Below are 23,289 nucleotides of genomic sequence, written 5' to 3'. Positions count from 1 at the left end.
TTTTTTAGCACAGTGCTTCTCAAAATTAAATATGCATGTACATCACTTGGGGTCTTATTGAAATGCAGAGGCTGATTTTGAAGGTCTGGGTGGGCCCTGAGATTCTGATTCCTTGTAAACTCTGAGGTTGTGCCAGTGGTCCTGATTCAGGGGCCACACTTGAGTTGCAGGGCTCTAGTGAGCTAGAGCCCTGCTCTAGAGCTAGAGCCCTCTAGTGAGCTAGAGCCCTGCAAATTAAGAAATACAAATTATAAAGAAATAAAATTAAATACAAATTAAGAAATGCAAATTAAGAAATATTTTTGGTTTTCTCAAGTCTCATTTTGTCACTGTGTGTATGTATAATGATGTTCAATAAAGATCTTTGGTACCTAAAGACTCTTCTTTTCTGGAAAAATCACTGTGTTGAATAAGGAAGGCCTGCATTAGTATTTGACACAGTTCCCAAAACTTCATCTCTGGGTTGATGAATTGAGTATCTGCTCTCTCACTGTTCTCCCCTTATTCCATCTGCCAGTATGTGTCCTAACTTTCCCCTTAGTGTTAGGTCTCCTAGGATACCTTGGAATCTAAATCCAGGTTTGTCTGTCAAAGCTTTCCCACAGTAGCCTTGTCACTGGTAAGACTTCCAGGATTTGCTGAAAATGGTTACAGATCAAACTATGTATTTTCAGACTCACTAAAATACTTCATTATCCAGTGATTCTGTTAGCAAAATCTGCTTGGGCGCCATCTGATGCTTTTGATCCTGATACCCTGTGAGGAGCCCTCTAGTTACTTAAGTGGAATTACTTGGTGAATTCTTTGTACCCTCTCCTTGGTTTTGTTCCAGAACATAAATGTTTTTTTTTAATCTGTTGAACAGACTTTGGAGTGATCTCATCTTTAAACAGTGCCAATGAGCCTGTTCTTACTAAGTTATCAAGACTTTGTGTCCCCTTGCCAACTGCTTCTTAGGCTCTTTATTTAAAGTACTGTGCACTCTTCAGTTCTCTCCTTCACTCCATTACCCTTGATTGATTCTTGAGTAAATCTCTCAAGTCTTCCCAGAAGGAGATCTCATTTGATAATCAAGAGAGATAATAGTGTAATGTTTTCAACAGCTGTTGATAGAATGTGGAAATCCTTCATTATAATACAGTATAATCACTCCTTCTCATAAGGGCGTGTTTTGATCTCTGTTCCAAGCATGTCTTAAATAAGAAGTACACACTTACTAGTCTCTCTGATTTCCCTTGTGTTGGATGGTAGATGGTATATATCACTCCACTGAGCACAAAGGTCTGCATTTAGTATTTTTGCTTTTTCTGTTGCTTCCCTTCACCTCTTTAAAACTCTTAAAATGTCCTTATTAGCCTGTTCCTCTATCTCCATGCCTCATACAAAAACTGTTAGCTGAAATTTTATTATGAACTAGGAACTTTTAAGCATGGTAAATGCATTACCTGTCTTAATGTTCCAAATAACTCACAACCACTGTCATTCTGATTTTAAAAATGAGAACTCGGAGGTTCAGAGAGGTTAGGTAACTTGTCCAACGTTGAATAACCATTAAAGTTTAAAGATATTTAGAGATAATTCTAGACAGATTTTTTTCCTTTTTCGTATATTCTAGAATATTACATGGCAGAGTAGGGGGAAATAACTGCTTTTTGGTGCTCGTTCTTTCTCTTTTTTTAGATTTTACTTATTTATTTGAGAGAGAGAAAGAATGAGCGAGAGCACAAGCAGGGGGAGGGCCAGAGGGAGAAGCAGACTGCCCACTGAGCAGGGAGCCTCCCTCTGGGCTACATCCCAGGACCCTGGGATCATGACCTAAGCTAAAGGCAAATGCTTAACCGACTGAGCCGCTTAGGCACCCCTGTTTGGTGCTCATTGAGAGTGTTGAGGCATTCATTGGATGACTCCTCACTGAAGCCCGCCCTACCTCACAGCAAAGATTGTAGCCCTAAACTCTCACGAGTGCAGGTTTGTAATCCGAAGTTCTCTGAAGAGACACTTCTACCCATCCAGGCATGGCTGATGGTCTCTTGAAATCGGTTGCCCTTTCCTGGTTTATGTTTGGCTTTATTTATGTGAGGGGGACAGAAGAGGGAGTTTCTATGATAGAACTTCCCATTTTGCTTATATCCTAGACTGTCTCCTGTGAAACCTATGGCTCTTTGAAACCCTTCTAGCCTGAGACAGGAGCACATGCCTTTGGTGTAAATGGTGGCACCACTGCTCTCAAGCTTAATGACATAGGATTGTTTCCCCTTATCACCAGGATAGTTGTGCTTTGTTTTTTTAATATTTTATCTAGCATATTTAGGTAATCTACACCAAGAGGGATTTCTCTGCAGTTTGGCAAATTCCTGGAACTAGAAGTTCCCACAACTTAGAAGTATTTTTACAGCTCCTATTAGACTGGGTTTCAGGACTGTAGTTGTGCCATGAAGTCTCTAGTGGGAAACAAGATGAATCACAGTATGAAGAAAACTGAAGCTCTGAATGGGGAGTTATTAATATATTTTGGGACTTAGTACACATATACATAGTGCATAACTCCTTCGAGGAGATGATAGACCTTGTGGATATTCCAGGATATTTTCTTTTTAACACTAGGGACGCCTGGGAGCCTTGGTCATTAAATGTCTGCCTTCGGCTCAGGTCATGGTTAGGGTCCTGGGATTGAGCCCCACATCCGGTTTTCTGCTCCGCAGGAAGCCTGCTTCTCCCTCTCCCATTCCCCCTGCTTGTGTTCCCTCTCTCACTGTCACTCTGTCAAATAAGTAAATAAAATCTTTAAAAAAAGAAAAAGAAATACTAATTACTTGTGGCTTCACAGATGTTGACTCTTATTTTTTAATATTGGAAATGTTGAAATCTTGGGTTGGAAATACCCTTTCCATCTTTCCAGACTTTCTTTTAGCCTTCTCATATGCTTTGTAACTCACTATCTCTGAAGAACCAGTTACTTAAATTTCTAGTATGAAACACCATATTTGAGGCTGCTTGTGTGTTTGAAGGCAGAGTGTGTCAGTTGACTCTTCATGTGTCACTGGTTTCTCATTTCTAAGAGCAGCTGAGGTGAGGAAAGAACACTATTCAGGTAAACTCCTTTAAAGGTCCTTTAACCTCTCTTACTTAGACTGTGTTTCTTAATTTGTAAATAAAGGATAATAGTAGGTCACATAGCCATCTTCTGATCTCTGACCTGCATTTTATGCTGCATTTTCTCATTCTCCCCTTCCCTTTATAATGGAGGCATCTGTCCTTTCTTGGCTGTTTCCAAGGCCTAGTTTTAGGGAAGTGGAACTATTTGGCCATCCACATTTTATGATTCTCTTTTCAAATTCATACTTTTGAACTGGTATTCTTCCTCTACACACAAGTCTGTGGTTAATATACAAACTAGGCAAGGTCAAGTCTCTTAAAAAGAGTGGATCACTTGTAGGAAGCACACTTCTTACCATACTTCGTCAATGGGGGAATGCTGCAGTTGGAACCTTGGAAAGTTGAGGACTGCTGGCGTTGAAAGCAGTAGAGAAGGAAAAAAATTTCCTGTAAAGCGTCTCAATGGGAAGGACTCCTAAATGGATGTGCATTAACACATTTGAAATGACTTACCAAAAAGTAAAAACAGTTCTGAGATTTCTAAGTTAAATCTCACTGGTAAAATTAATTTCTTTGGGCTTCATCTTTTCTGATATGCTATAGATTAATTATTGTTGGTTTCCAAGAATGTTTAAGTCAGATTTAAAACAGCATCCTGGCAAGTGGGTCACACTGAGTGTCACTGAGAAACATAAAAAGTGTGCTGTGTGGCAGAGGGGTGGCAGCAGCACCCCCATTAAGCTCCCATTTCTCCGCAGCTCCAGTCAGTCTCAGTCTTCCTATATCATCCGGAACCCCCAGCAGAGGCGCATCAGCCAGTCGCAGCCCGTTCGGGGCAGAGACGAAGAACAGGATGACATTGTTTCCGCGGATGTGGAAGAGGTGGTTGTAATTGTCTTCATTGTGGTAGATGAGAGGCTTTTCTATGGGAGGGAAGAAGTAATTCTTAATAGTAGCTTACTACCATTTTATGTATTTGCTTCCAGGTTTTAGACTTTTGTTACATGTTCTCATCTATGGTTATAATTTTAAAAAGACTTTAATAATCCTTGATTTAGTGGATAATACAGAATTGAAACATAAGCTTATTTTTACTTAGAAAAGATATCCTCAGTGTTTAAGAAAAAAGGTTTTAGGTGCAGTGCATATGAAGGTATAGAGGATATGCATCTTCATTAGGTAAATTTTATAACTGTGGAAGTTTAAAAAACTTAGTCTGTACATAATTGTTATACTTCCAGTTTTAAGGTTCTGCATATGGATAATGATTACAAACCTTAGGATATATTGATAATGATTTTGATAGCAAGTTATCACTAGCCAATGATTTTTCAAACTCCTTAGTGTTAAAATTCTCTGTAGTTAGGGATCTTTGTATTATAGTTATTAATTGTTGTGGAGGAATACTGGTAGAGATGTGGGTTTATTATGTGCTTTGATTGTCTACAAATAAGATTCTGGATTTAGGTTGAGGTGGTGGAGGGTGTGGCTGGAGAAGAGGATCATCATGATGAACAGGAAGAACATGGGGAAGAAAATGCTGAGGCAGAGGGACAACACGATGAGCATGATGAAGACGGTATGCAGGTTATTTGAGAAATTATTCAGTATGAATAAATCAGGTACCTTTAAGGATATTAATATAGAGAAAAGCCCCATTTGACGTATAATGACTGTAAAGTTCAGCATGTTTTCAACCTAGCATCTGTTTGAAAATTTTAGGAAGCAGCTGTACACACATACATGTAAAAATTTATGCATATATGCCTATGTATATATTTATAAATATAAAATAATTTTATCTTCTTCCTCCTTTACCTTTTGGTTTTGACTTAAAAGTTTTGACTTTTTCTTAAAAGCCTTTCTAGAAGTTAAAATAATCATAACTACATTAGGCAACATTTGCCAATTAGAGAAAAGAAAAAAAATGACCCATAAACCCACCCAGATGCTAATAGTTTGTATTTTTACTTTCGGTCCTCCCCTGTGCTGCCCCATTCCCATGCATGTCTTCATAGATATTACATGTGTAATTTTTGTGCCTTTCTTTTTTCATTAACAATAATCGTTTTGGCATTTTTTGCTACTAGTCATTATAACTGTTCTTACTAGTAGCCATCAGATAGACTTTTTGGGGATCTGCTTTATTGAGGTATAATTGACATACAACAAATTGCACATATTTAAAATTTATAATTTTACATGTTTTGACATTTATATATTGTGAAATTCTAGATAGATCTTTTTTAGCTTTCTTTCCCTTTTGGAATCCCTGTATGTAAAACAGATGAAAATAGAGCAGTGGACCTAGCCCAGGGCTCTGCCCCTGATGGAGGTTCTCTTGCCCAACCCTTTTTTACCTTAGGCAATGCAGAACAGATTTTGAATTGGAGTGTAATAGTCTACTGAGTACCATCATTTGCCTAGTCATTTTTCTCCTACTAAGCGGGCAGTTATGCTTGTTGTCGTAGTAATCGCTCCTCTCTGCCCTTCCACCCTTCTGTTACCTATGATATTCTGGTTTATTGGACCTTGTCTTGTTCCACAACGAGTTTGTACTTTTCCCCCCCTTCTTATTTAAATATATTTTCTAGGGAGTGACATGGAGCTGGACTTGCTAGCAGCAGCTGAAACAGAAAGTGACAGTGAAAGTAACCATAGCAACCAAGATAATGCTAGTGGGCGTAGAAGTGTTGTTACTGCAGCAACTGCAGGCTCAGAAGCAGGTACGTTCCCTTATTTATATCCAGCTTTCTTGCTTATACTAAGGCTATGTGTATACTCAGCATGAATTGGTTAAACTATACTCCTTATGATTTGCACAAGAGTGGGTCTTTTTTGTGACTTAATCCTTTTTCCCTGTGGATATTAGTGAGGAAGATATTTTAATAACTTTTTTTTTCTTTTCTCATTTTTAAGAATTGATTAGTTTTAAGGTTCATTTAGAACAGTTGTTTTGTAATTAAACTATCTTAATGAGTTTTGTAGACTATTAAGACTAGCCTGGTGTTCTGTTTAATATATGTTTATTTTCCTGAATAAGGGAGTACACTGTAGTTTTAAATATCAACAAACTGACAACGGTTTCGGTTTTAAAAATAAAAAATTTAGGTGCGAGCAGTGTTCCTGCCTTCTTTTCTGAAGATGATTCACAATCAAATGACTCAAGTGATTCTGATAGCAGCAGTAGTCAGAGTGACGACATAGAACAGGAGACCTTTATGCTTGATGAGCCATTAGAGAGAACCACAAATAGCTCCCACGCCAATGGTGCTGCTCAAGCTCCCCGGTCCATGCAGTGGGCTGTCCGTAACACCCAACATCAGCGGGCAGCCAGCACAGCCCCTTCCAGCACATCCACACCAGCAGGCAAGTTGGAAGACTTCGTATTCTTGAAAGACTTAAATAGGTTTTTAAAATTACGTATGTTTATCTAGCCCAGTTAAGTAGTTTCATAATAGTTCTTCATTGTTTTGCTGGGTTCAAGTACAAAAAGTATTTACATATGCTTATATCAAGATTTCTCAGTGTCCATACCATTGCTACTTTGGGCTGAATAATCCTTTATTTGTGATTGCGCATTGTAGTATGTTTAGCAGTATCGTTGACCTCTATGCACCAGATGCCAGTAGCAACACCATCCCCTACGCCCCCTTGTGACAACCAAAAATGCCTGTAGATGTCAAATGTCCCCTGTTTGGGGACAGCAGGGAATAGCAGAATTGTCTCTGGTTGAGAACATTATAGTAATTCTTGTCCCCCTCATCATCGCCCTCCCTAATTTAGTGTGGTTTAAGAAAAAGTTTTTTGTTCAGTTGCCACATTTGCCAGTGCAGTTGATCTTTTAGCTTATTTAAATGTATACAGTGCTAGAGAAACACAATTAGCATCTGACAGCTTGTTGTGGTTGTCCTTTTTTTCTTTATAGCAAGTTCAGCGGGTTTGATTTATATTGATCCTTCAAATTTACGCCGGAGTGGTACCATCAGCACGAGTGCTGCAGCTGCGGCAGCTGCTTTGGAAGCTAGCAATGCCAGCAGCTACTTAACATCTGCAAGCAGTTTAGCCAGGGCTTACAGCATTGTTATAAGACAAATCTCGGACTTGATGGGCCTTATTCCTAAGTATAATCACCTAGTGTACTCTCAGATTCCAGCAGCTGTGAAATTGACTTACCAAGATGCAGTAAACTTACAGGTATGAAAACATTGAAAAGTTACTCATTCAAATAAATATTTTGGCTGATCATTTATGAGAATTCCAGTATAATGGGAATTAATGTTACAAATATTCAAGTGTTTACATAATACTAGTGTATCAAATTTAACTTTATTTGGATAGTTTTAACTATTTTAGTTTGGTCTTCATAGAACTATGTAGAAGAAAAGCTTATTCCCACTTGGAACTGGATGGTCAGTATTATGGATTCTACTGAAGCTCAATTACGTTATGGTTCTGCATTAGCATCTGCTGGTGATCCGGGGCATCCAAATCATCCTCTTCACGCTTCTCAGAATTCAGCTCGAAGAGAGAGGATGACTGCACGAGAAGAGGCTAGTTTACGAACCCTGGAAGGCAGACGGTATGAAATGCTTCATATATGCTTGTATGTTTAGACAGAACCCTTACGTGTGTCCTAGAAAGCTAGAGCTTTTAGATTACTGTTACATAAGACTTCTGTCTGTTTTGTTTGAAGGAGGGAGATACCTTGTGTTAGTTGTTTTTAAATTGTGTAGTTGAAGCAAAATAAGTTAGGTCTAATCCAAGCTAATTTAAAAAAATTCATTGGGATTGTAGAAATCTGATGCTGAATACTTCTCATTTTGAAGTAGTTGATCTACATCCTTGTATCCTTTGACCATGGTGGAATATGAATGTACGTTGTACTTGGGAAGAGGAGAGAGTATGCAGTTACCAAAGATGCTCTTTGATTCCTTCAAATGTTTTTTTCTACATCTGCCAGTTTGTTGAAGTGTATTTAAGTATATTTGTGTATTTGGTATTTTTTTAAGGTTTTACTTATTTATTTTAGATAGGGTGAGCACATGCAAGAGAGTTGAGTGGGGGCAGAGGGAGAGAATCTTGAAGCAGACCCCTTCTGAGCAGAGTCTGGTACAGGGCTTGATCTCATGACCTTGAGATCATGACCTGAGCCAAAATCAGGAGTCAGACGTTTAACCAGTTGAGCCACCCAGGTGCTCCTGTATTTGTTTTCTGTTTAGTTATAAAATGAACTTTTTCAGGACTAGGAATTAGCCCAAAATTGAATACTAGAGTCATGAGGCAGTGCCGTATAGTGAAAGTACCCCATACCCAAAGTCACCATCCTAGGATTTGGTTCTATTTTTGGCTTAGGCAAAACAACCTTGCTATTTATATTTAGGGAGGAAGACAAGGGGCTTAGGAGACTGCTTAGGAACCTTAACAAGATATGGTTGGAGTCTACAGTTGAAAAGTAACAGTTATTTAGGACAAGTGAAGGCCAGGAAGGTAGAGAGAGAGAGAAGCACTGAAATCATACAGAATTACAGCCTTGCTGAAGGGTGGAGCAGGAGGAGGCAAAATTTACATGTAGACTTTGATTCTGAATAAACTAATAGGAAATTTAAGAGAAAAATCTAGAGGAGTATAGAATGGACATACTTGATTTACTGAGAACTGGGAGAGGATTTGGTGGAAACATCTAGAGTACAAAACTGAATGCTTGGCAGAGAGATCTGGACTACTTGGGAGGCCTCTGCTTTCTTGTCCTGGGAAGGCTGCTCCACAAAAAGATACAAACATTGTCTTTGTTAGGCAAGTTCCTCCCTGAAGAATAGAGTTCTGATAATATATCTTGATTGGGAACAGGGGTCTCCCTTTATTTTACTGTAGCTCTCATTCTAATAGAATACCCTTATTGAGAAAGAATTCACATACTGCACAGTTCACCCATTTAAGTGTACAGTTCCATACTTGTGAGTATAGTCAGAGCTATGCAGCCATCATCACAATTAATTTTGGGATATTTTTTATCATCTCCACGAGAATACTGGTAGTCACCTTCAATTTTCCTCTACCTTGCCACCCGAAGCAACCAACTACCTTCCCACCCAATGCTACACTCTTCCTCTGTAGCATTGCCTATTCGGGACATTTCATATAGGGAATCATACAGTATGGTATTCTGAGTCTGGTTTCTTTTACCTAGCATGATGGTTTTAAGGTTCATCCAGGTTTAGCATTATCAGTCAATACATTACTTCCTAGTAATATTTCATTGTATGGATGTGCCACATTTTTTTTTATCCATAAGTTGGGTTTTTCAACCCTTTTGGCTCTTGTGAATAAAGCAGCTGTGAATATTTGTTTACAGGTTTTTGTATAGACATGTTTTCAGTTACCTTGAGTAAATACCTAACGGTGGAATTGTTAGATCATACGGTAATTCTGTCAACCATTTGAGGAGCTGCCAGAGTTTCCTAGAGTGGTTGCGCTATTTTACATTCCCAATAGCAGTGTATGAGGTTTCTAATTTCTCTGTCTCGTGGCTAACTCTTGTTACTAACTTTTTTCTTGTAGCCATCCTAGTGGTTATGAAGTGGTAGGTCATTGTGGTTTCGATTTGCGTTTCCATAATGGCTAAATAAATGATGAGCATTGTTTCACGGTCTTATTGGTCATTCGTATATCTTTTTTGGGGAGACATCTGTTTAGATTCTTTGCCCATTTTTTAATTGGCTTGTCTTTTTTTTTACTGAGTTGTATGAGTTGCTTATATTTTCTGAATATAAGTTCCTTATCAGATTCATGACTTTCAGAAATTTTGTCCCATCCTATGTGTGTTTTCATTTTTTTGATGGTGTCCTTTGAACATAAGTTTTTAATTTTGATAAAATCTCAACGCTGTGTGTGTTTTCTTGTTGTTTGTGTCTTAGTGTCATGTTAGGCAGTAGTTCTCAGCATGTAATTCCCCAGAATAGCAACATCAACATCACCTAGGAGCTTGTTAGAAATAACAAAATTTGGGGGCCCTGCTCCAAATCTACTAAATTTTCTGGAGATGGGGCCACAGTCTGTCTCAACAAGTCCTCCAGGAGATTTTGATAAGATCCTGAAGTTCAAGAACCATTGTCTTTCGGGAAGAAACTCCTTTTCCTTCCAAAGGACATGAGAAATCCTTTCCTGAATAAAAGCGCAGGATAGTGCGACATCTGAGTGGCTCAGTCAGTTAAGTGTTTGACTCTTAATTTTAGCTCAGGTCTTGATCTCGGGGTCCTGAGAGTCCTGTGTTGGGCTCTGAGCTTAGCAGGGAGTCTGCTTGGCTTCTTTCTCTCCCTCTGCTCACCACCCCCTACCGTCCCCCCTCTAAAATAAATAAATCTTAAAAAAACAAAACAACAACAAAAAAAGAGGACCTTGTATGGTTAATGAGTTTTGATTTATGGATACCCTTAGTTCCTAATTTTGAATATTTATGATGGTGGTAAGTTTCACATTTGTTTCTTTTTAAAAAAGATTTTAATTTCTTTATCCTCCTACAGACGTGCCACATTGCTTAGCGCCCGTCAAGGAATGATGTCTGCCCGAGGGGACTTCCTAAATTACGCTCTGTCTTTAATGCGGTCTCATAATGATGAGCATTCTGATGTTCTTCCAGTTTTGGATGTTTGCTCACTGAAGCATGTGGCATATGTTTTTCAAGCCCTTATATATTGGATTAAAGCAATGAATCAGCAAACAACATTGGATACGCCTCAACTGGAACGCAAAAGGTACCCATACTTGCCATGAGGTTGGTTTAGGAAATACTTAATTGCTAAAAATGGTCTCTATCAGTTTTGTTTGATTTTTGGAGTAAGGAGAACAGTGTTGCAAAAGAGAAATAGTACAGGAACATTTCATGTGGGAAAGAGGGCTGAGTATCCATAGCTGCTACTCATTTGAAACAGGAAACCTGAGAATCCACTTAAGCTTTATGTTTGATGTAGTTTGTCATGTTTTCTATTAGAGTTTGTGTAAGTACTCACTATTTCTGACTGTGATTATCCTTTTTCTTTTGAACCTACTTTGTAATTGCTGTACCTTTGGCTGGTCAGTCTACCATTCCCAGAGTCTGAAACTTGATCACAATGTTTGAAATTGACTAGATACTTAACTGACTTCTTCAGTGTTTTTTGCTTATAGTTCCCATCACCTTTGCTCCATACTTCATGTAAAAACTTGTCTTTTTAAAGGACGCGAGAACTCTTGGAACTGGGTATTGATAATGAAGATTCAGAACATGAAAATGATGATGACACCAATCAAAGTTAGTGTACAGAAAATCTGCTAATCTACTTCAAGAAATGGCTGCCTCAGTATTTCCCCTTCAAGCTTTTTAACTTCATTATTTTCTGTCTGGGTGGGAATTTCTCTTTTCTTCTCTATGTCCCATTTCTTGCATTTTCTGTCCATTATCCCTTATATATCCTTGAGTTCTTTGCTTCATAAGTAAGGATGAATTAAAGAAATGTTATGAACTTTTTTAACAGTCAATATTTTTTCTATTTTATCTTTGTATCCTTTGTGTTTTAGTCTTATGTTTACCTTTATTTTTAAGTGTGTAAGTACAACATTTTTTAAAAATCTTAAGAGAACCTTTATTAATGCTGATGCAAAATAGGTTTAGTCAAGACAATGAGAAATACCCATTATAACTCTCGAACATCAAAACTCGTAATTATGAGTTAATTCAATAAAAAAATATTCCAAACTGAAGAAATTTTGGGATCTTCTGCAGTCTCTTTGTAGTTTTTAGCTATTATTTCAAGCGGAATTTAAAAATTTTTTGAAGTGGGGTCAAATGGCCTGTCTTCTTCCCTATTTCTTTTTAACAGTTAGAACTCTTATTCAGCCCAGGGAAAGACAACTGATTTAATTGCTGCTGTTTGAAAACCCAGCCATAGCTCAGTATTTTCATAGCATACTGTACACTGTCCAGTTTTACTCCATTAAGGGGAGAAGGTGGTGTTCTGCTGACTTACTGTTGAGATGAATGAGGCATCCAGGCATTTTTGTCTTGTAGAGAAAGAATTTTTGTAAGCACATGCTCAAATCTCTGCTCCAGACCATCTCTTCCTTTTAGAGTCATTAGTGAGCCATGTCCTGAATAGGCTTAGGAAGCTAGCTCTATTCAGGTTTGACTCCCTCGAGAGAGAAAGATTTGGGAAATGTTTGTCCAGTACAGAAATGGAACACTATTTGTTACTGTTAATACTTTAAGGTTTTTTTTTGTCATGTTAAAGTACACATAATAGAATTTACCATTGTAATCACTTTAAATTGGTAGTATTTTAAATTTTCTCCTAAAAATATTATCAGAATTTGGACAGTATTTTTGGGTTTTGGGTGACATTAAAATTTCATGAAGAGGTTACAGGAATTTTGGTTTGAACAGATTGAGATTCTTTTACCCTTCCCTGGTAATTAATACTTTCTAAAAAACAAACACTTTATCTCTTTACGTTTAGGTGCTACTTTGAATGATAAGGATGATGACTCTCTTCCTGCAGAAACTGGTCAAAACCACCCATTTTTCCGACGCTCAGACTCCATGACGTTCCTTGGATGTATACCCCCAAATCCATTTGAAGTGCCTCTGGCTGAAGCCATCCCCTTGGCTGATCAGCCACATCTGTTGCAGGTGATTTAGATAAACTAGTCTTACAAGGTTTCTTTTTAAGTGACTCTATTTTTTTTTAAGTGTTCAGTGTAACTAGAATATTTCTGTTAAAATTCCAGCCAAACGCTAGAAAGGAGGATCTTTTTGGCCGTCCAAGTCAGGGTCTTTATTCTTCATCTGCCAGTAGTGGGAAATGCTTAATGGAGGTTACAGTGGATAGAAACTGCCTTGAGGTAAGATAGTAAAAATCTTCACAATACAATATTTATGATTGAGAACTTGTCCCAGTATCTCGAGTTTTGGAAATGCATTATTCCAGAATATTGTATTGCCTCAAATAATGGAAATATCAGAAATTCCTGCCTTATGACATAATTCCATATTATTTCATAACTCCGTCAGTGTTAACATCCTGCTTTGAGAACTAACTTGTTTTAGGTCAGTGACTTCATCTGTGAAATGGCAGTTTCATTATGTGTTTTGCCTATTTCACAGAGTTGAATGCTGTAATGCTGCTGGAAATTAAATCTTCATATGTGTAATGCATATGTATATATATCGTATATATGAATATCTGTCGTATTGGCTTCAAAGTTTTCTTTTTGGCTGTAGAATATGAATAAAGTAGAATTATTCAACAGGTCATTATTAATATCTACTAGGTGCGGTCTCAATCTTTATAACCATGTTGGATAGAAAGCATTTTTATCCTGATTTTATGGGTAAAAAATTGAGGCTTGCAGAGATGACATTTCTTGTCATTTCTTGTGGGAATGTCTGTTGTTATACAACTAGTTAGATCTAGTTTATAGATAAAAGCCTTATTTGAGAGCCTGAAATTATACAGTCTGTACTATTTCTCAAATAAAAACATAACAAACATTTTTAGGAGCAGAATTTTCTTTATTATCTGAGTGACAAAAGAATGCAATCCTGCAAATACTGAAAATACATGGGGCATTAAAGTAACCACTGGTATTATAAAGAATCCTTTAAAAGTTCTCAGGCTGCTGTGGTAAATGCACAGTGGTGCAGTTTCATTGGTGGTCAGCGAGGGGAATCAGAGAAAAGAAACAGGCTTCATCTTTGTTATTGAAGCACTAGAAAGGAATTACTTAACTTCCATGTAATTTCTGTGGAGTTTTAGTAAGTTGAAAAGGAAATCTAGTCAGTGGTTTTTTTTTAATGCCTAACTTTTATATGTAAAAATTCATAGGTTCTCCCAACTAAAATGTCTTATGCTGCCAATTTGAAAAATGTAATGAACATGCAAAATCGACAAAAAAAGGAAGGGGAAGAACAGAATGTGGTGCCAGAAGAAGCTGAAAGTTCAAAACCAGGGCCATCTGCTCATGATCTTGCAGCACAATTGAAAAGCAGTTTACTAGCAGAAATAGGACTGACTGAAAGTGAAGGCCCACCTCTTACATCTTTCAGGTATTTGCTAAGTGGAGATAGTTTTTCTGTTACATTACTTTATGGGTATTATAATTCTTGGAAGAATTTTTATTTAGGGATTTTATAATTTTATATCATTTGTATGTAAATAATAGAATTAAATGTTCTCTTATTTCTGTGTGTTCCTGATTTATAATCAGATATTTAAATATTTGCGCTGTCTGGATTTTGGGGGTGACTGTATAGTCATTGATTGATTCGAATTTTCTCTTCACATTACTGAGGAAATTCTAAGGCTCTGTTTTTTTTTTAATGTTCAGTACTGAGTTAAGTATGTCCATGTCAAATTGCCAGTTAACAGTTGTGTTACCAGCAGCTCAACAAAGGAAAACCCTGTGAATGACTATAGAGTTTTGTAGATTCGTGACTCTCACACTTGCTTGGGCTCCTATGCCATGTTCACAGTTGGTTCTTATTTTGTAAGAAAGAGGTGGGTTCTTTGATTTCCCAATAAAAATTGCTAGTGTACACTGTGGCTCGGTATGACTAATCTCAAATAATTTGTTGAGTACAAATGGTTTACAGAATATCAAACAATTATTTTTGCTTAGGAAACGATATACTATTTTATATACACAGTCCAACAACCATAAAAGGCAAGGAAGAAATGTGGACTAGGGGTGGGGGGCAAGCTTTTTGGAGACAATATGGCCTGAGCTGAGATGGCCAGACCATGTAGAAGCAAACCACTGAAGGAGAGAAGAATTGGAGGTAAGGAGATAAAGTAGAAAGCTGTTACTCTAGCTCAGGCTAGTGGTAAAGGGGCTGAAAAAGAATATTGCCTTTGGGTATGGATAGGAAATTTTGGAAAGAGAAGCTTATGAAGGACTTAATCACTCTGGAGGAACAGGGGAAAGACACATTAAAATTTGTTTCAAGTTTGTGCCATAGGGAAATAGGTGGTACTACTGAAAAAAAGCATGAGGCAGTGTCATTGAAGTGAAGAGGCCATATTCTGTTTTCCTGTGTTGAGTTGGACATGTATGTCATTGACATGGATATATTTAACACAGTGGAAATTTTGGTCTGTTGTGAAAATCTGAACTGGAGAGGGATCTGGGAGACACCCAAATGGAGAAGCATGATGGACTTTAGGGAGAAGAGGTAAAGTTGAAGATGAAGGTAGGCAGCTGGGAGATGTATCCTTATATAAAGGACAGAAGGAATAATGGAATAAAAACGAGAAGTTCTGTGAGGAATGAGAGTTACAGAAAAATTGTGTTAGAGAGGATGTGGTTTGAAAAGATCAAGAAAATTACTGTCATTGACCAAAAATCAAGGAATCTTTATAGTTGGCTTAATTACTTCCCACTCTCCCCTTAAACCTCTTGCAGGCCACAGTGTAGCTTCATGGGAATGGTTATTTCCCACGATATGCTTTTAGGACGTTGGCGCCTTTCTTTGGAACTATTTGGCAGGGTTTTCATGGAAGATGTTGGAGCAGAACCTGGATCGGTATGTATTTTGAGCACTTTTAATTCTGTTCTGCTTCATAAGAACTTATGTCAGAGAATAATTTTGTCATGCCTTTCTTTTTTTTTTTTAAAGATCCTAACTGAATTGGGTGGTTTTGAGGTAAAAGAATCAAAATTCCGTAGAGAAATGGAAAAACTGAGGAACCAACAGTCAAGAGATTTATCACTAGAGGTAAAGGTATTTAGATTTTCTTATACTATACATATAGTGTGCCATTTATTTGAAGTTTCAAAACAAAAAATCTTGTTTAGGGATACGTTTATTATAATGAAAAATTTAATAAATGGTAATCACCATATTTAGAGTAGTGGTTATCTCTGGCAGTTGGTTTCCTAACGTCATCTCTTGATCAATGAGTATTTTTAGTTTTTGTTTTTGTTTTTGTTTTTTAAACATTTTTGATGTCCTTTATTCCATTAAGGTTATTATATTCCATTGATGCTCAGATTGTTTCTTTGGCTAGTGGGAGTCCTGAGTCCTCTTTGGCTCCTTGGTCCTTTTGACAGGACTTCAACACTCTCTGATAACTTCTTTGCTTTTTGGTATGTCTCATCTTGTGTATTTCCTGTCACAGATCTTAAATCAACCATTTCTTCAAGAACCCTTGGTTTCTTCTAGTAGGAATATTTTGAGATTATAATCTGGACTTGAGGGTTGCTCATTGCCTACTAAGTCGGTCATGGTTTCTAGGTCTTTTCAATGGATAGAGCTAGGAAATTTTCCTTTAAGAAAAAGAGAAGTGATACACTAAGTACATACTTGATATTTCCAATTCAAATTTAAGATTTAGGATCACCTAATTGTTTTATTTCCACCTCTTAGTCTTTACCTCCCTTCTTCCAAACCATACATCCAACTTTCCAACAACACTAAGAAAGTTACTCATTTGCTTTTAATCATAGCATATACACAGCAGTCTTAGAATCACAACATCAACATTACCACCCCAAAATGATTATTGAAAATAGCTTAAGATTTATGTGCATTATTTGGCCTTCCAATTAGAGATATAGTCACATTGCTTCAAGTCACTTGAAACAATTTTAATGTGGTTTTGCTACTAATCTGCATACAATCAGGGCCTTTTGTTTAATTTTGCTTTTAACTTTTAGGGATTGCTTTCTCGCCTTTTCTTGGTTTGGTTTTGTCATTAATGTAAAACATCTACAATAATGCAAGGCCAACCCTACAGAAGAAGTTATATTTAGGGAAATCTGGTTTCTTGTCATTAATGTAAAATATCTACAGTAGTGCAAGGACAACTCTACAGAAGAAGTTACATTTAGGGAAATCTGGTTTCTATTTCTGTCTCTTACCATGCGCCTACCTTTCCCCTTCAGGTTTTCTTTTTTCTTTTTTTTTTTTTAATTGTCTTCCTTTTTAAAAAAACTGTAATCATGCATGTGTGTGTATGTATTCATTACCCATCTCTCTCCCCTATTCCTGACCCCGAGTGTGCTCTACATTTTACTCCATCTTGCTTTTCCCAGTTAACAGTATATCCCAGAGGTAAAGCCATTGCTGTGTAGAGCAGTGTTCGCCTTCCTTTTACAGCTGCTTTGTCTTAGTAATGCATTTTATGGTTGTATCACAGGTTTTTTGGTGGTGGTGTTGTGGGGTTTTGTTCTTGTTTTTTTTTGGTTAAAGATTTTATTTATTTGAGAGAGACCGAGATTGCGACAGAGGGCACAGGGTGGGGAGGAGAGGGAGAAGCAGGCTCCCTGCTAAGCAGGATACCCAATGTGGTGCTTACTCCTAGGACCCTGGGATCATGACCTGAGCGGAATGCAAACACTTAACCAAGTGAGCCACCCAGGCACCCCACCAATCTCCTACTGATAGACATTTGGGTTTATTTCTAATCTTTTGCAGTTATGAATAGTGGTGTGTGTTTTTCTTTTTGGCTAGTATGTGTGTCTTTGAGATAGATTCTTAGACATAGAAAGGCATATGTATATATAATTTTGGCAAATACTTCTGCATGGTGGTTCTGTACTTTTGCACTTGCAACATTAATATGCGATGCCTCTATAGTTGTGCCAGCAGTTTGTCAAATGTTTAGATTTTTGCCAATCTGTTAGGTAAGAAATGGCGTTCCGTGTAGTTTGAATTTGCATTTCTTATATTATGAGCAAAGTTAAAGATTGTTTCATATATTTATTACTTTTCTATGAACTGTTATATCTTGCCCATTTTCTTCTGTTGTTTTTTTCCTCAATTTTTTAAGGTTCTTTAGAAGCACATTATCTTACAGTGCTATATGAAGATACAGCTTTGTAACAGAAGACACTCACCATTTTCCCAGCTTGTCATTTTTCTTTTACTTGTCGTTTTCTGTCACGAAAGAAATATATCTGTGTCTTCTAGTATATGCTGAGTTTTTTTGTGTTTGATTTTAAAACACACTTTTTATTTACTTGGAATTATCTTGGTATATTCCAAAACTGAACAAATGGCTGTTTTCCAACAGACTTACTAAGAAAATGTTAGATTGAGTTACATTCCATTATCCAGATTTAATGCAAGACATTTTTAAATGCTTTAGAATGTTTTTTATTTGGGGCTGGGGGTGGCTCAGTCTGTTAAGCGTCCAAATCGTGATTTTGGCACAGGTCATGATCTCAGGTTCATGAGATTTGAGCCCTGTGCGATACTGAGCCCAGTGCAGAGCCTGCTTAAGATGGTCTGTCTCCATCTGCACCCGCCCACGCCCCCATGTTCACTTTCCTTCTCTCTCTCTCTCTCTCTCAAAAAAAAAAAAAAAGTTTTAAATTTGGAATATAAGCTCCCAAGAACCCAGATTATTTTGTAGTTAAACTCTCAACAAGAAACTAAAATTACAGTTTCATATTTTATACAAAAATTTCAAGGCAGTTTCTAATACTGACTTTACTACTTTTTTGGTGCATTTTAATAGGTTGATCGGGATCGAGATCTTCTCATTCAGCAGACCATGAGGCAGCTAAACAATCACTTTGGTCGAAGATGTGCTACCACACCAATGGCTGTACACAGAGTAAAAGTCACATTTAAGGATGAGCCAGGAGAGGGCAGTGGTGTAGCACGAAGTTTTTATACAGCCATTGCACAAGCATTTTTGTCAAATGAAAAACTACCAAATTTAGATTGTATCCAAAATGCTAACAAAGGCACTCATACAAGTAAGTATATCTACAGATAACAAGCATCATAAAAATTATTTCAATGGATGAAATTGGTAAAGGGGATTGAGAGGAGAAAAGAGATTCTTCTTTCATTAAAACAACTATAATCATAGTTGTATATTTATAATGGGAGAACTTTTAGTGTCAATATGCATTTTTATACAATTTTTTTCTAGATTAATGATTTACTCTTGTTTAAACTACTCTAATGAACAGTTCATCACTGCTCTTTTACTGCCCCACTTATTTTCATAAATGTGACTGCAGTAGTGAGTTTCTCATCTCAGTTGTTACATGTTTGGAGAGTGGGAAGTTGTAAGCTCTACAGTAATAGAAAAAAATCAGTGAGCACATTACAGATTTCCACCACCCTGTATTTAATTAGCATAGATTGTTAAGAAAATACTGTTCTCTAGAGCAGTGCTATTCAGAGTACAATTTGCAGAGTTGCTACCAGTCCCCAATGAAATAAGGAGCTCGTAAGCAAATGTAGATTGGTTGACTGTATTACTAATTTTACTGTATAATTTAGCAAGACTTTGGTTTTTTTTTGGTAATAAGATTTTCTTTTTAACATCCTGGCTCAAGTTGTACCTCCTTGAGGACCAGTACTTAGGGATTAGGATTATTAGCTAATTTTCAAATTAAAATAAAAAAATCTGTGAAAATTACAAATGCCTTTAAGTAGGTTGTAATTGGGGATTCATGTAAAGTGAGGGCAGGAATTGTCATCGTGTAGGTGGATAATTCAGGCGGAGGGAATTACTAAGGAAATCCTTTATTTTACCTAGGCTTTAGTGATACTGTATTGAGGTTCTGTAAACTGCCATCATAGAGGCTGAATGAGCTCCAAGAAAGATTGAGGATAAAAAAAGAAAGAAAAAAAAAGAAAGAAAAAAAGATTGAGGATGAAAAGATGTGTGGAGTACTCCAGCCTTTCATCATTAGTTTTACCATTTGACTTTCTTATAATAAAAAGAAATTGGCAGATGTGAATGAGGGAACCTGGGAAGTTGTAACATTTCAGAATAAACTTTTCTGCATTCTCTTTAGGAAACCAGACTTTGGTTTCCGTTGGCTTATTATGCTCAACGTTTTGAAAATAGTAATAGCTAATGTTTTAGGTGTCTATAAATGCTTAATGCCCAAAACTAAGAATAAAGAAAAGAGATAGGACTCTAAATCACCTAAGAAGTCTCATCATTACTTATGGTGAAACTGACAGCCCCAGTTGCTACATATTATTTCACAATTGTGACATAATTCATGACTGAGTGAATACTTACTATGCCGGGTACATTCTATACAGTTAACCCCCAACCTTCAAACCAGAGAATCAGAGAAAGGCACTAACAAAAATGCTAAGTGAGATAACCTTCACCTGTTAAGTTCTTATATTTGTCTTATGTCCTCCCATTGACTTTCAAAGTTAAAGTAGTTGCATTTACATGTATCTAAATAAAGTGTGTTTCACATTTTCTTCCAGGTTTAATGCAGAGATTAAGGAACAGAGGAGAGAGGGATCGGGAAAGGGAGAGAGAAAGGGAAATGAGAAGGAGTAGTGGCTTGCGAGCAGGTTCTCGGAGAGATCGAGATAGGTGAGATCATTTTGTATCTTTTACTAAATACCACCTACCACCATTTTGAATGAAATTGGAGCTGGCCTGTAATAGGAGGGTCTCGATTATGTACTATTTTTTAGAAAAAGTTTTAACATTTGGGTAAATAAACTGTACTATTATTAAAATATTTTGCTTTTAAAACCCTGAAAATCATTCTTTCCCCAGTTTGTCTTAAAATTTTATTTGTGGAAATTGTGTTATATTTAAACCTCTTAATTTTTCTCCTGTTAGGGTGGGTGGCATTTTACTTTGGACTAAAATTTCTAGGAAGTGTGGGTGAATTTTTGATTTCTGGTATTTTATGGGCTTGCTCCCTTAGAATCTTAGGATCAAATTGAACTATGCATTGCAAAGTTACAGATTTTGAAGTAACAGTATCTAGAAAATCTTTATTTTCCAACCATCATCCATTAGGCATTCCACCACCTTAATCCCAGAGGGAACTACCTATATATTCTGGTTTTTCATCTTTGTTACCAGTGGTGCTGATGTTTTTTGCAGACAAGGGAAATAAGATATAATAGCTTTGTTGTTCTTACAGAGACTTCAGAAGGCAGCTTTCCATTGATACTAGGCCCTTCCGACCAGCCTCTGAAGGGAATCCTAGTGATGATCCTGATCCTCTGCCGGCACATCGTCAGGCGCTTGGAGAGAGACTTTATCCTCGTGTACAAGCAATGCAGCCAGTATGTATGGTGCACTCGGCTTCCTCATAACTGACTCTGCCGTTTTTGTTTTTTTAATTAAAGTTAGCATTGTAAAAATGTTAGCTACTTTCAAGTCATGTGGTTGAGGACTATAGTTAAAAGAAAGCTTAAGAGGGAAAGCAGCAAAATTTGCTGGAGGGTAGCTTGAAGATTTGTGTTTTCTACCTGTGCTAAGTTGGCATTCTACCTAATAAGTCCCTTGTGTACATAAGTAATTACCTGTGCATTTAATTTGTACTTTTATTTGTACAAATTGTTATTTTGAAACAGACTTTTTAATCTGTTAAATTGTAGCTAGGACATACTGCAAATAATCTACATTATTGCTGTTAAGTATTGCCAGATTTTTATATTGAATGTTCTGTCAAAGGTTTTTTTCCTATATTATGAAACAAACTAGTTGTGTTTGTTTTCCTTTATACATGACTTACATGTATGTTACAGCAAGAGAAAACAGAAAACCAGCTATAGTTCTTTCAGTAAATCCTTAGCCTTAATTATAGTCTTCTTTCTTCTCCCTCTTTCACTTCTTCCCTCCCATTCTTTTCTTCTACCCTACATGAAAGAAAGGTTTCTGGCTCTCTGAGGGGGATAAATGGAAACTGAGTATTTGTATGTTTATTCATAGATAGCAGAAATCTTAAAAGGCTTGTCATACAAATTTTAAACTAGCTTTAACAAGACTTTGAAAGTTCTCTATAATTAAGCTTCCAGTTTAATAAAATACCTTAACTAGTTCAGAAGTTTTTTTCGTTTCCCAAGGGTCTTACATTTTCTTCTTCTTTTGGGGGTGGGGGTGGCTAAAAGATTGTTGATTTAGGCAAGAGGTTTCAGAGAGTAAGGGCAACTAACTTTGTTTGTTGTTTACAGGCATTTGCAAGTAAAATCACTGGCATGCTGTTGGAATTATCCCCAGCTCAGCTGCTTCTCCTTCTAGCAAGTGAAGATTCTCTGAGGGCAAGAGTAGATGAAGCCATGGAACTCATTATAGCACACGGACGGTAATGTATATAATTGGGAAGGCATTTCAGTTTAAATATCAACTACTTTATTTTTAGGATGTAGGTGCTACCATATCTTAAAATGTATACTATAAAGTACACAACTTCAAATGGTTTTATAAGAGATGGGCTTAAAATCCGTGAGTGAGACAATTGAGTTTTGCATGTATTAGAAAGTTAGAATTTTAGCATTCTGACTTAGGTTCTAAAAATCTTTTATATACCTGATATTTAGAAATAACTTGTAAAAAGTACATCCCAAATTCTCTACCAGAATACCCCTAACGGCAGAGGCCAGAGATCTCAAGGAACTGGGGTGTAATCCCTGAGTTCTTGCCATAAGCGTGAAGTTTCTTTTAGAGCTCCTGACTTATCTTAAAAATTCACGCAAATTTTTGCTTTCTGTTGTGTAGTATATTTGTTTTAATATAAAACTTAAAAATATCTAATAGTTTAATTACTCTTTTTCCAAGGTGACAAAGTAAAGGTGACATCAGGAAGATAGGCCAAACTTATCTGTGCCTTCTATCCTGAGACTACTCTTATATGCAGTTTGAGGCTTTTTAGATGCAAATTTCTGTCTTCCCAGTCATGATCTTGCACAGGAACTTAGATTGGATATAGTCGTAGAAATGGATAAATGGGTAGGCTAAGCACTGAAATGTAACAGCCACTTACCTATTTCACAGCCTTTGAACATCCAAGTCAAAAGACTATTGCTAGAGGTTTATTTTCTTTATTGGTAATTACTGTTTTTCTTCTCTGGGCTTTTATGTACTATTTCTTCATTCCTTTTCCCTGTCTCTGGATGTAATCAGCACCGATAGAGCTCAACCCACTATAGAAAAGGTTACAAGGAATGTCCATTTGGGAAAAAACCTTTATATGTGAGGATTGCCAATTTAGTACTTTCTGTTGAATGCAAATAATGTGTAATTTTGATTCTTTCAGCTGGCTATGTAAAGTGTACTGTGAATTTGTATTGTAGAATAATTAAACACACTAAAAAATTTGATTCCTGTTGCAATTGCTTTTTGAACATTTTCTGTTCTTTTATAATGCTACCTGTGAGCTTAAGCTTCAGTACCCCTATGAAGCTGCATTATTTTGTTGTAAATCAGA

The 23,289-nt window shown here is 36.9% G+C and overlaps 1 protein-coding gene and 1 long non-coding RNA gene across 7 annotated transcripts in view; one reads left to right on the top strand and one right to left on the bottom strand.

Moving 5' to 3' along the window:
- The window catches only part of LOC123391451, an 81,878-nt gene that overhangs the window by 10,196 nt on the left and 48,393 nt on the right, over positions 1-23,289 (bottom strand). Inside the window, exon 2 of the long non-coding RNA XR_006606136.1 lies at positions 3,453-4,019. This is a non-coding gene — a long non-coding RNA (uncharacterized LOC123391451). The remainder of the gene's footprint in view (positions 1-3,452; positions 4,020-23,289) is intronic.
- Positions 1-23,289, top strand: part of UBR5 (ubiquitin protein ligase E3 component n-recognin 5) — a 136,424-nt gene that overhangs the window by 101,327 nt on the left and 11,808 nt on the right. For 4 of the 6 annotated variants that reach the window (XM_045078002.1, XM_045077999.1, XM_045078000.1 and 1 more), the window contains exons 35-51: positions 3,855-3,978; positions 4,564-4,675; positions 5,691-5,822; positions 6,208-6,465; positions 7,025-7,293; positions 7,467-7,678; positions 10,620-10,850; positions 11,313-11,386; positions 12,588-12,760; positions 12,859-12,972; positions 13,956-14,176; positions 15,532-15,652; positions 15,746-15,850; positions 18,591-18,834; positions 20,324-20,435; positions 21,001-21,145; positions 22,037-22,167. In XM_045078002.1, coding sequence (XP_044933937.1) covers positions 3,855-3,978; positions 4,564-4,675; positions 5,691-5,822; positions 6,208-6,465; positions 7,025-7,293; positions 7,467-7,678; positions 10,620-10,850; positions 11,313-11,386; positions 12,588-12,760; positions 12,859-12,972; positions 13,956-14,176; positions 15,532-15,652; positions 15,746-15,850; positions 18,591-18,834; positions 20,324-20,435; positions 21,001-21,145; positions 22,037-22,167 — 2,778 coding nt within the window. The remainder of the gene's footprint in view (positions 1-3,854; positions 3,979-4,563; positions 4,676-5,690; positions 5,823-6,207; positions 6,466-7,024; positions 7,294-7,466; positions 7,679-10,619; positions 10,851-11,312; positions 11,387-12,587; positions 12,761-12,858; positions 12,973-13,955; positions 14,177-15,531; positions 15,653-15,745; positions 15,851-18,590; positions 18,835-20,323; positions 20,436-21,000; positions 21,146-22,036; positions 22,168-23,289) is intronic. The other 2 variants (XM_045078001.1, XM_045077998.1) reach the window with 1 other exon arrangement.

The sequence above is a fragment of the Mustela putorius genome, unplaced genomic scaffold (assembly GCF_011764305.1).
Source record: "Mustela putorius furo isolate JIRA1106 unplaced genomic scaffold, ASM1176430v1.1 tig00000228_pilon_pilon_pilon, whole genome shotgun sequence".
NCBI classification, from domain to species: Eukaryota; Metazoa; Chordata; class Mammalia; order Carnivora; family Mustelidae; genus Mustela; species Mustela putorius.
This window is presented reverse-complemented; position numbering and strand designations above follow the sequence as displayed.